Genomic DNA, 12,141 nt, shown 5'->3' with positions numbered 1-12,141 from the left:
CAGGTCGATAGTCAGCAAAATGCCTCTACCAATCAATTCTCTGGATCCGCCGTTTGTCTTTTGATAGGCATTCAACAACAAATAATGATCGGTTGAAAAACAACAACAAGCTAACCCCTCCTGAAAATTATACAAAAACAAAAAGGGGATGATTTCTGGATGCTGGCTTTGGTTTCCATATTCTGAAAAAAAGATGCTAAAAACATTAATGATAGAAGCCCGTCATTAAGATGCAAATACAAAGTTTATCGATATCTTGAATGACCAACGATAAATTTGTGCCACTATTATCATTCACTTACGGACTATAAGAAGTTACAAAAGTAAGGAATTTTATCTCCTGCAAACGTTCATACAGCGCCACCTGTGGCGGGGGTCAAGAGGTCACCGTGTGGGCTTGTCCTGTCCTATTTTGCCCTGAGACAGTCCTCCAGGCAAGACTGCCATTTCGGCAGCTGGGGGATAAATAGGTGATTGTCACAGACCCAATTAAGGAACATGACTATATCCTCTCCAAGGACTAGTAATAAAAGTACAAATTAAACAAGTTGGTACTGTGTCATCAACGATGATTTGTTCATCTCGTGCATCAGTCTTGTGAGACTTGGTTATAGACCATAGCAATTTGAAATTTGACATAAGTGTTTATCCCATCGCAAAGCTTTGTAGCCATGCAAGATCATGAAATTTTTCAGGAGTTCGGAAAATGACCTGTCAATCCTTTATGTATATGTGCAGGTGGGTCAGTGGGTTGTCTAATCAAACACTCATATTATCAGAAGTTGTTAATGAAGCTCAATCCACACATGTAATTGGTCTCCTTCACAATATTATGTGTCGGAAAGCAAACCCATTATAGAGAAATTGCAACACTGTAACCATTTGGTGTGCGTTTCCATGGTAACTGAGTTTCCCGCCAGTTTGCTGTCACATGATTAGGCGGCGCATGTACGTTAGTTATACGAATAAAACACACGACTTTGAGTGTATGAAAAGTCTGTCTCTGCGTGTCTAAGTTTCCCTGTGAACCCGCTTCTTGGGGAAAGCGAGAGAACTATAAGGTGTACACACACCTCCCCCACATTGGTGCCGAGACCAGGATACATCCGGAAACCGAGACCATGACAGAAAACTCAGCAGAGACACCCGAAGCAAGTGGCCCGAACAATGGCGCCCAACCGCGACCGAAACGGTCAAGAGCGGGACACCGGACAAGGATGGAACGCCTCCTTCAACAAGCCGAGGAGCTTATGGAGCAACCGGTGAACACAGAACGCCTTGATACTCTGAGTGGGCTTATCAAAACCATGGAAGAGAAAATCAAGACCATACGGCTGCTAGACGAGACTATATTAGTCCGTGGGCTGGAGGGGCCACCGTGCACCCCCCCCCCACATCCCTACTTCTTGGGTATTTTTTGTTCTTTAGGACCTGCTGAACAAGAAAAAAGATGTTAACATTGGATATTTTGGGATGCACTACCTATCTGGGCTGGTTTTTGATTTGCATGTACCGCAAAAATGGCGAAAAATGGGTAGGGGTAAGGGGTACTATATCCTCCCCTACATTGAGTAAACTAGCATGAAATAGCACAAACTATACATTTTTGGAAAGCTGAGATTCTGCTCTTTATGAGAAACACCAACTTTAGCAAAATTAATTTGTGTACATAGAATAGGACGACTTTAAAATGAATTTTTTTGACAATTTTGAAATTTTTTACCCAAAATACCATGTAACAATTGTGATTTACTTGTTATTAAGCAAAATTTTGACAGCTTTTTGTGTTTGAATTATTTATTCCCACATATTAAACAAGAAAAAAAGTGTTAACATTAGATATTTAACTATACACTACTTCTCTTGAGTCAATTTTGAATTGCGTGTATCTGTATGGGGTGTGCAAAAGCTAGGGGTAGGGGTACAACATTCTTTCCTTGATGAAGTAAACTGGCTTGAAATGCCATATACCTTATAGTTTTAGAAAGCTTAGATACTGGTCTTTCTAAAATGCATAAAGTTTTAGTGAAAAAATATGACGTCATAGAATTGGATAACTTTAAATCGATTTTTTCTGGTAATTCAGTATTTTTAACTGGAAGAAAATACGATAACTATTGTTTCCTCCTTATGAAGCAAATCAAACACATTTATGGATGTTATTTACTAATTGCAATGTGCTGAAGAAGAAAATAAATGTCAAAATTGGGTATTAACCATGCATTATTGTCTCTAGTCACTAAAATAGCAAGTTTTGCTACATTGGTATATCGTGAATGGGCATTTTATTGTTATGCAATGAACTAATGCACAGCCTTAAAAAGAAGACTCGAAAACGTGCACACATAGTCACATTGCCATTTTCTCCTTCAAGTAAATAGATTATTGACGACTGTCTATTGTTATAATTAATTTTTAAATATTTTTCTATAAAATAATTTTGTTTAAGGCATATTTGGAAAATTGTCTATGCCTCCTTGTCTTACTTTATATACAGCAAGCATTACTAACAATCTGTTAGGCCGAGGCTAGAGGGGGCGTCTACGTGCACCTCCCCCCTCACCCCACAGGATAACAAACCTGTAATTTTCAGAAGCCTTGGGATCCCTAGAATAAGAAATGGGATTTTAACAGACAAAATATAGGGACTCAATAGCTGTTACGGTCATGTTTTGAAGGGTACCACAAAATCACGATTTTGTGACCCACGTGGATTTTTGTCGAACCTGTCTTCTTGTACGTGATCTGCTGAGCTTTCTGTTTAACATGACCTAGGTTATGGGGTATCATTAGAAAGATGATTTATTCTTCTTGAAAATGGTATATAGCAATATGCAATATCTTCTATAGTTTTCATGAAATAGGGCCATAATTTACCCCATACCCCAAAGTTTTATGTCACAAATTACTGTCAAAACTAATCTAAATTCCACCAATTATTTACCTATACATAATACAAAGGCAATACTGTGTATCAAATTTGTTTTATTTGATACAGGTACATGTTAGAAACTTGGAATAAACTTTTAACAGAAAAAATATTGGGATCCTGTAGCTGCAATAGTCATATTTTGAAGGGTACCGAAAAATCACAGTATTACTGACTCGCATTCGTTTTTGTTAAACCTGTCTTCTGTAAGTCTTCTGCTGAGCTTATTTTGAACATAACGAGACCAATGGGGTACCATTAGAAAGTTAATTTACTCTTCTTTAAAATGATATGTTGCAATATGCAATATCTTCTATAGTTTTCATGTTATAAGATCAAAACTTACCCCATACTCCAACGTTTTATGTCGCAAATTACCATCAAAACTAATCTCAAATTCTACCAATTGTTTTCGTAGACACATTACCATATGCAGTTCTTTGTATAAAATATATTTTATTTGGTACAGGGACATGTAAAAAAATATGAGTTAGACTTTTAAGAGACAAAATATTGGTATTGAATGACTGTTACTGGCATGTTTTGAAGGGTACCGTGAAGTCAGAGTATTACCGACTCGCATATGTTTTTGTTAAATGTGTCGTCTTGTAAGTTTTCTGCTGAGCTCACTTTTTACCATAGTCTAGATTATGGGCTGCCATTGGAAAGACAATTTATTTGGCTTTAAAATGACATATTGTAATATGCAATATCTTCTATAGTTTTTATGAAATAGGACCAAACCTTACCCCATACCCCAAAGTTTATGTCACAAATTACTGTCAAAACTAATCTTAAATTCTACCAATTGTTTACCTAGACATTATACAAAGGGCAATGCTTTGTATCAAATTTGTTTTATTTGATACAGGTAAATGTTAGTAACTTGAAATAAACTTTTAACAGAATAATATCCAGATGCTCTAGCTGTAACAGTCATATTTTGAATGGTACTGCAAAATCACAGTACTGCCAACTCGCATACATTTTTGTTAAACCTGTCTTCTTGTAAGTCTTCTACTGAGCTTACTTTTTAACATAATATAATAAGTTGGGCATCATTAGAAAGGTAATTTACTCTTCTTTAAAATAATATATTGCAATATGCATATCTTTTATAGTTATCATGAAATAGGACCACAACTTACCCCATACCCCAAAGTTTTATATTCCAAATTACCGTCAAAACTAATCTCAAATTCTGACAACAATTGACCGGGACATAATATAAAGGGCAATGATTTGTATTAAATTTAGTATATTTGCTTTAGGTTCATGTTAGAAACTTGAAACGAACTTTTAACAGAAAAAATATTGTGATGCTGTAGCTGTAACAGTCATATTTGAAGGCTACCACAAACTCACAGTATTGCCAACTCGCATACGTTTGGTTAAAGCTGTCTTATTATAAGTCATCTGCTGAGCCTATTTTTCAACATAACCCGGCCATTGAGGTATCGTTAGAAAGGTAATTTTTTCTTCTTTGATATGACATATTGTAATATATAATATCTTCTTAAGTATTCAGGAAATAAGACCAAAACTTACCCAACACCCCTTTTATATTGCAAATTACTATCACTACTAATCTCAAATTCTACAAACTTTTACCTAGACATACTACAAAAGGCAATGATTTGTATGATATCTGTTTTATTTGCTACAGAGACATGTTACAAATATTAGATAGACTTTTAACAGACAAAACATTGGGAATGAATGGTTGTTGCTGTCATGTTTTGAAGGGTACTGTAAAGTCTCATTCTTGCCCACCTCGTATGTGTTTTTGTTAAATGTGTCATCTTGTAAGTCATCTGCTGAGCTTACTTTGTACTCTAACCTATCTTATAGGCTCTCGTTGGAAAGAAAATTCATTTTGCCTTAAAGTGACATATTGTAATATGAAATATCTTTAATAGTTTTCATGAAATAGGACCAGACTTACCCCATATCCCAAATTCGCAAACTTCAAAGTTTTCGAACAGATGTAGTTTGCAAATAAAACCAAGGGCTGGGGTAAGTTTTTTGCCATTTCATTACAACTTCAGATGATAATGCACTTTATCATATGCTAAAATAAAGAGTGATAAAAGCTTTGTAATGATACCCTATAATCTGCGTTACGGTTAAAATAAAGGTTGGCAGATAAATTTCATGGAAACTTGTTTAATAAAATTTCACGGGTTTCAGCAACATATATCCTGCTATCCTTCAAACTATGATGCTAACAGCTATTAAATCACAATAATTATCCTGTTAATGGTATCTTTCATTGTTGGAAATGTCTCTGTAACAAATAAAATAGGTTTCATACAAAATTTGTCTTTTTTATAAAATTTATCGAAATTAAATGCTAGTTTTGACAGTAATATACAACATAAAACTTTGGGGTATGGGGTAAGGTTTGGTCCTATTTCATGAAAACTATAGAAGATATTGCATATTACAATATGTCATTTTAAAGCCAAATAAATTGTCTTTCCAATGGCAGCCCATAATCTAGACTATGGTAAAAAGTAAGCTCAGCAGAAAACTTACAAGACGACACATTTAACAAAAACATGTGCGAGTCGGTAATATTCTGACTTTACGGTACCCTTCAAAACATGCCAGTAACAGTCATTCAATACCAATATTTTGACTCTTAAAAGTCTAACTCATATTTTTGACATGTCCCTGTACCAAATAAAATATATTTTATACAAAGAACTGCATTTTGTAATGTGTCTACGAAAATAATTGGTAGAATTTGAGATTAGTTTTGATGGTAATTTGCGACATAAAACGTTGGAGTATGGGGTAAGTTTTGATCTTATAACATGAAAACTATAGAAGATATTGCATATTGCAACATATCATTTTAAAGAAGAGTAAATTAACTTTCTAATGGTACCCCATTGGCTCGTTATGTTCAAAATAAGCTCAGCAGAAGACTTACAAGAAGACAGGTTTAACAAAAACGAATGCGAGTCAGTAATACTGTGATTTTTCGGTACCCTTCAAAATATGACTATTGCAGCTACAGGATCCCAATATTTTTTCTGTTAAAAGTTTATTCCAAGTTTCTAACATGTACCTGTAGCAAATAACACAAAGTTAATACACAGTATTGCCTTTTGTATTATGTATAGGTAAATAATTGGTGGAATTTAGATTAGTTTTGACAGTAATTTGTGACATAAAACTTTGGGGTATGGGGTAAATTATGGCCCTATTTCATAAAAACTATAGAAGATATTGCATATTGCTATATACCATTTTCAAGAAGAATAAATCATCTTTCTAATGATACCCCATAACCTAGGTCATGTTAAACAGAAAGCTCAGCAGATCACGTACAAGAAGACAGGTTCGACAAAAATCCACGTGGGTCACAAAATCGTGATTTTGTGGTACCCTTCAAAACATGACCGTAACAGCTATTGAGTCCCTATATTTTGTCTGTTAAAATCCCATTTCTTATTCTAGGGATCCCAAGGCTTCTGAAAATTACAGGTTTGTTATCCTGTGGGGTGAGGGGGGAGGTGCACGTAGACGCCCCCTCTAGCCTCGGCCTAACAGATTGTTAGTAATGCTTGCTGTATATAAAGTAAGACAAGGAGGCATAGACAATTTTCCAAATACGCCTTAAACAAAATTATTTTATAGAAAAATATTTAAAAATTAAATTATAACAATAGACAGTCGTCGTCAATAATCTATTTACTTGAAGGAGAAAATGGCAATGTGACTATGTGTGCACGTTTTCGAGTCTTCTTTTTAAGGCTGTGCATTAGTTCATTGCATAACAATAAAATGCCCATTCACGATATACCAATGTAGCAAAACTTGCATTTTAGTGACTAGAGACAATAATGCATGGTAAATACCCAGTTTTGACATTTATTTTATTTCTTCAACACATTGCAATTAGTAAATGACATCCATAAATCTGTTTGATTTGCTTCATAAGGAGGAAACAATAGTTATCGTATTTTCTTCCAGTTAAAAATACTGAATTACCAGAAAAAATCGATTTAAAGTTATCCAATTCTATGACGTCATATTTTTTCACTAAAACTTTATGCATTTTAGAAAGACCAGTATCTAAGCTTTCTAAAACTATAAGGTATATGGCATTTCAAGCCAGTTTACTTCATCAAGGAAAGAATGTTGTACCCCTACCCCTAGCTTTTGCACACCCCATACAGATACACGCAATTCAAAATTGACTCAAGAGAAGTAGTGTATAGTTAAATATCTAATGTTAACACTTTTTTCTTGTTTAATATGTGGGAATAAATAATTCAAACACAAAAAGCTGTCAAAATTTTGCTTAATAACAAGTAAATCACAATTGTTACATGGTATTTTGGGTAAAAAATTTCAAAATTGTCAAAAAAATTCATTTAAAGTCGTCCTATTCTATGTACACAAATTAATTTTGCTAAAGTTGGTGTTTCTCATAAAGAGCAGAATCTCAGCTTTCCAAAAATGTATAGTTTGTGCTATTTCATGCTAGTTTACTCAATGTAGGGGAGGATATAGTACCCCTTACCCCTACCCATTTTTCGCCATTTTTTGCGGTACATGCAAATCAAAAACGCCCAGATAGGTAGTGCATCCCAAAATATCAAATGTTAACATCTTTTTTCTTGTTCAGCAGGTCCTAAAGAACAAAAAAATACCCAAGAAGTAGGGATGTGGGGGGGGGGGGTGCACGGTGGGCCCTCCAGCCCACGGACTATATTACAGGACACCACCGACGACGGGTACAATGATGAACTCATCGAACAGGATGAAGTAACCACTGGCTTCATTCTACGCATCGAAAAGGTACGGCGATATTTTACTCGTCAAGAAAACGAAGTTAGCGTAGTGCCTACTCAGGCAAACACCAGTCCGCCTCATACCGACAACGTGAGTAAAAGAACTGTTCACTTGCCCAAACTTTCCCTACCTCGATTTGCTGGCGATTTGCTGCAATGGAAAACTTTCCACGATTCATTTGATTCGGCTGTCAATCAAGACTCGTCTCTCTCAAACGTGCAGAATTTCAGTATTTGAGGGGACAACTCGATGATGAAGCGAGTCGTGTGATTGAAGGCTTAGCTTTGACCAATGACAATTATGAGAAGGCCATGGACTTACTCCGTGCACGTTTCGGGCAAACACACAAGTTGGTCAGTGCATATATGCGTGCCCTCTGGGAAATTCGACAACCGAGGGATAAAGTAGAAGACCTGAGGCAGTTTTACGACACTTTAGAAAGCTACATACGGGGCTTAGAGTCACTCGGCAAAGTACAGGACTCATACGGAGATTTGCTAGTGCCTGTAATTATCGACAAAATTCCAGGGAGAATTCGAACACTGATTACACGGGAGCATGGTGATAAAGAGTGGCGTCTTCAGGATCTACGTACTGCTATTTTGAAGGAAATTCACGCAGCCGAAGCTGGTACCTCATCGGGACAAACAACTGACGTCACAGACCCCCAGCCAACGGCGGCCTTTCTCGTAAAAAACAATCATCGTTCGCCTTCGCAGCAAAAGGCCATAAGCTTAAAGAGTCGCCCCTGTGTATTCTGCAAAGCATCACACTCGCCTACAGTTTGCGCGGTTGTAACTGACCCTGTCAAACGAATGGAAATTGTCAAAAGAGATTTGTTATGTTTCAACTGTTTTGGAACACACAAAGCGGCAGCCTGTAAATCCAAGTTCAGATGTAGGAAGTGCAGCCGAAAACACCATACTGCCCTCTGTAATGGCGCAGATCACATTACAAAGAAACCAGAAAGTGAAACTGTTACGGTACACAGTAAACTTGCACTTGGAGACCAGAAACATCCGTGTGGACCAGTCTTGTTGAAGACTGCTGTCACTACTGCTGTGAATGGAAATAATCGCATCAAGGTCAATGTCTTACTCGACGAAGGTTCACAGCGATCGTTCATTACCGATGACTGCACTAATCTACTCAAACTACAGATGCAAGGGACTGAGAAAATCAACTTGGCGCCCTTTGGCTCAACTTCGAATGGTATTCGTGCCATGAACAACACAACTGTTCATCTTGAAACGGTCACCGGACCTAACATATCAGTTAAAGTGCTCATAATACCAAGAATTTCAACTCCCATGAGAACTCATTTAACAAGATCGGTGCTGGATCTTCCACATTTAAAGGAACTCAACATTGCTCAACGTCTTGGTAGTGAAGCGGCAGAAATTGACATTCTCATTGGGGCAGACTACTATTGGACAGTAGTGGGAGATGATATCCGTAGAGGTCCTGGACCAACAGCCATGTCGTCCAAATTTGGATATCTGCTTTCAGGACCAACCAACATAGAGAGTACTGTGGGTACAAGCTCATCAACAACAATACTGCATGTCATGACTGACAGTAAGGCAGACCAAGAGATAATGTCGCAATACTGGGACTTAGAGACTTTAGGCATCAAGGAGAACTACAACACGGATATCACCAACAACGTTTGGTTTGAAAAATATCGTGAAACACATTTGGAAAGGTCATCAGAAGGTCAATACATCGCAAGTTTGCCATGGCGTGAAGACCATCCACCACTACCCACTAATTTCGAGATTGCCAATTTGAGAACCCGATCAATGATACGCAGACTAGAACCAGAACTCAGACATAAATATGATGACATCATCATGGATCAAGTAGCCAAGGGATTTATCAGCAAGATGGATAATGCAGACCAGTCAAAGGGCCATTACTTGCCACACCATGCAGTCAGGAAGGATTCTGAAACTACACCTATCCGTATTGTGTATGATTGTAGCTGCCAGAAATCATCAGAACAACCAAGCCTCAACGATTGTTTAGAGACAGGTCCGCACTTGTTGAATGATCTGAGCGCTATACTGTTACGTTTCCGAGCACACAACGTAGGATTTACGAGTGATATCGAGAAGGCATTTCTTCATGTGCAGCTGGCCGACAAAGATCGTGACTATACCAAGTTCCTGTGGATTTCAGATCCTGACAATCCAGAGAGTCAGTTTGAAACATACCGTTTCAATGTGGTGCTGTTTGGTGCAGTGTGTTCACCATTCATCTTGAACTCTGTTGTGAAAACACACCTTGAAGAAAACCCATCGCACGTCACATCAGATATCGCAAAGAACGTGTACGTGGACAATATCGTTAGCGGTGCTGTTGATACAAAGGACACAATGACATACTACGAAGAAGCAAACTCTGTCATGTCCAGTGGTGGCTTTCGACTACGATCATGGGTATCAAATGACGAGAAACTGAATGAAGTTGCAAAGAATGACGAAATAGCAGAATCGAAGGGTGAAGTCAGTACTCTTGGTATGAAATGGATAACACAGTCTGATAAGTTAACATATGTGGAGAAAAAACTTCGATGAGGACAGCCCTACCACAAAACGAGAGATAGTACGCACCACATCAAGTATCTTTGACCCATTCGGATACCTTTCGCCAGTCCATGTGAGTGCAAAGAAGCTCATCCAAGAACTGTGGCAACAAAAACGAGGATGGGACGAAGAAATACCTGAACATTTAGAGCTGGAATGGCACAAAATTCGGAGCAACCTCAAAGACGCCCTAGACATACAGATCAACCGCCAGTACATCAAAGAGTTAACACAAGAAAAGGAATGTGAACTTCATGTGTTTTCCGATGCCAGTCAGAGTGCTTATGGTGCTGCAGTGTACATAAAGCATGGTAAACTAACGTCGCTTGTTATGGCCAAGAGTCGTGTAAAGCCCCTGAAGGATATCTCACTGCCATGCTTAGAACTGATGGGTGCTGTCATAGCAACCAGACTCGCAAACCATGTGACAAATGCTCTGCATGGTACACTTTCCCTCACAAAGACAACAGTATGGATCGACAACCAAGCAGTTATCCATTGGATTGTGGGAAACAAGAAGCTACCAGTCTTCGTACAAAATAGAGTCAATGAAATCAAAAAGCATGATTTCGAAGTAAAATACTGCCCCACAAAGGATAACCCGGCCGACTTACTCACGAGAGGAATCACAGCCAGTGAACTGAAAAACTCAGACCTATGGTGGAAGGGACCACATTGGTTAAGTGATGGCGATTGGCCGATCTGCGACATCTTCGATAGCAAAGTGCTACTGCAACATGAAGCAATCAATCAACCAGACAAGCCCAGTATGTCAACCACAAGCCCAGCTGACAAGACCGTGGAATTTGGTATCCACAAACTGATTGATGCCAACCGCTACAGCTCCCTGCGAAAACTGCTTCATGTCACCGCATACGTACTGAAGTTTACTTCAAAATTGAGAGGAAGCAAGACTCCCATGGGGAACTCTAACATTTCAGTGCAAGATATCAGAGATGCAGAAGCCCTATGGATCACAGGAATTCAAGCCGAAATGTACGTCAATGAAATCGCTGCCTTAAGGAAAACCAGGACCATGAGAGAACCCCTGGTGAGACAGTTACGGTTGTTCATAGACAGAGATGGTATACTTCGTCTGGGTGGAAGGCTCCATAACGCACCGATCAGCGAGGAGACGAAATTTCCCATACTACTACCCAGAAACCACGCATTCACAAGACTTGTCATACAACAGGCTCACATCAGAGTACTTCACTCAGGAATGCAGGCGACCGTGACAAATATTCGACAACGTTACTGGATTCCCCGCATACGTGAAAGTGTGAAAGCTGTACTTCGGAAATGCGTCAAGTGCCGTAAAATAGCAGGGAAGCCATACAGAATGCCGATAACACCACCTCTCCAGTCGTACCGAGTTAGCGACGCTCCGCCCTTCACAGTGACTGGCATAGATTTCACAGGAGCGCTACATGTCATTTCTCCTACAAGAAATTCTGACGCAAGAAATTCTGAAGATAAAGTGTACATCTGCCTATTCACATGTGCCTCAACACGTGCCGTACATTTGGAAGTTGTGACTGATCTGTCTACGAAAACATTTCTGAATGCGTTCAGACGTTTCTCAGCCCGTCATTCATTACCGAGCAAGATCGTCTCAGACAATGCATCCACGTATATGTCAGCGGCTGATGAAATACGCAAGATAGTAGAATCCAGACAGGTACAACGTCACATGATCAACAATCGAGTAGAATGGCTGTTCATCCAAAGAGAGCCCCATGGTTTGGTGGGTTCTGGGAGAGGTTAATCGGACTTACAAAACAGCCATAAAGAAAGTTCTAGGACGCGCACGGA

At 38.6% G+C, this 12,141-nt stretch overlaps 1 protein-coding gene across 1 annotated transcript; it reads left to right on the top strand.

Moving 5' to 3' along the window:
- Nucleotides 1–1,121: 1,121 nt before the first annotated feature.
- Nucleotides 1,122–12,094, top strand: LOC139132674 (uncharacterized). The gene is made up of 3 exons (XM_070698942.1): nt 1,122–1,359; nt 7,961–10,258; nt 10,395–12,094. Exons 1-3 carry the CDS (start codon nt 1,122–1,124, stop codon nt 12,092–12,094), a joined length of 4,236 nt encoding a protein of 1,411 aa, XP_070555043.1.
- Nucleotides 12,095–12,141: the final 47 nt, after the last annotated feature.

Source organism: Ptychodera flava, chromosome 5 (assembly GCF_041260155.1).
Source record: "Ptychodera flava strain L36383 chromosome 5, AS_Pfla_20210202, whole genome shotgun sequence".
NCBI classification, from domain to species: domain Eukaryota; kingdom Metazoa; phylum Hemichordata; class Enteropneusta; family Ptychoderidae; genus Ptychodera; species Ptychodera flava.
The sequence above is the reverse complement of the archived record's forward strand: the minus strand, read 5'-3'. Positions and strand labels throughout refer to the sequence as shown.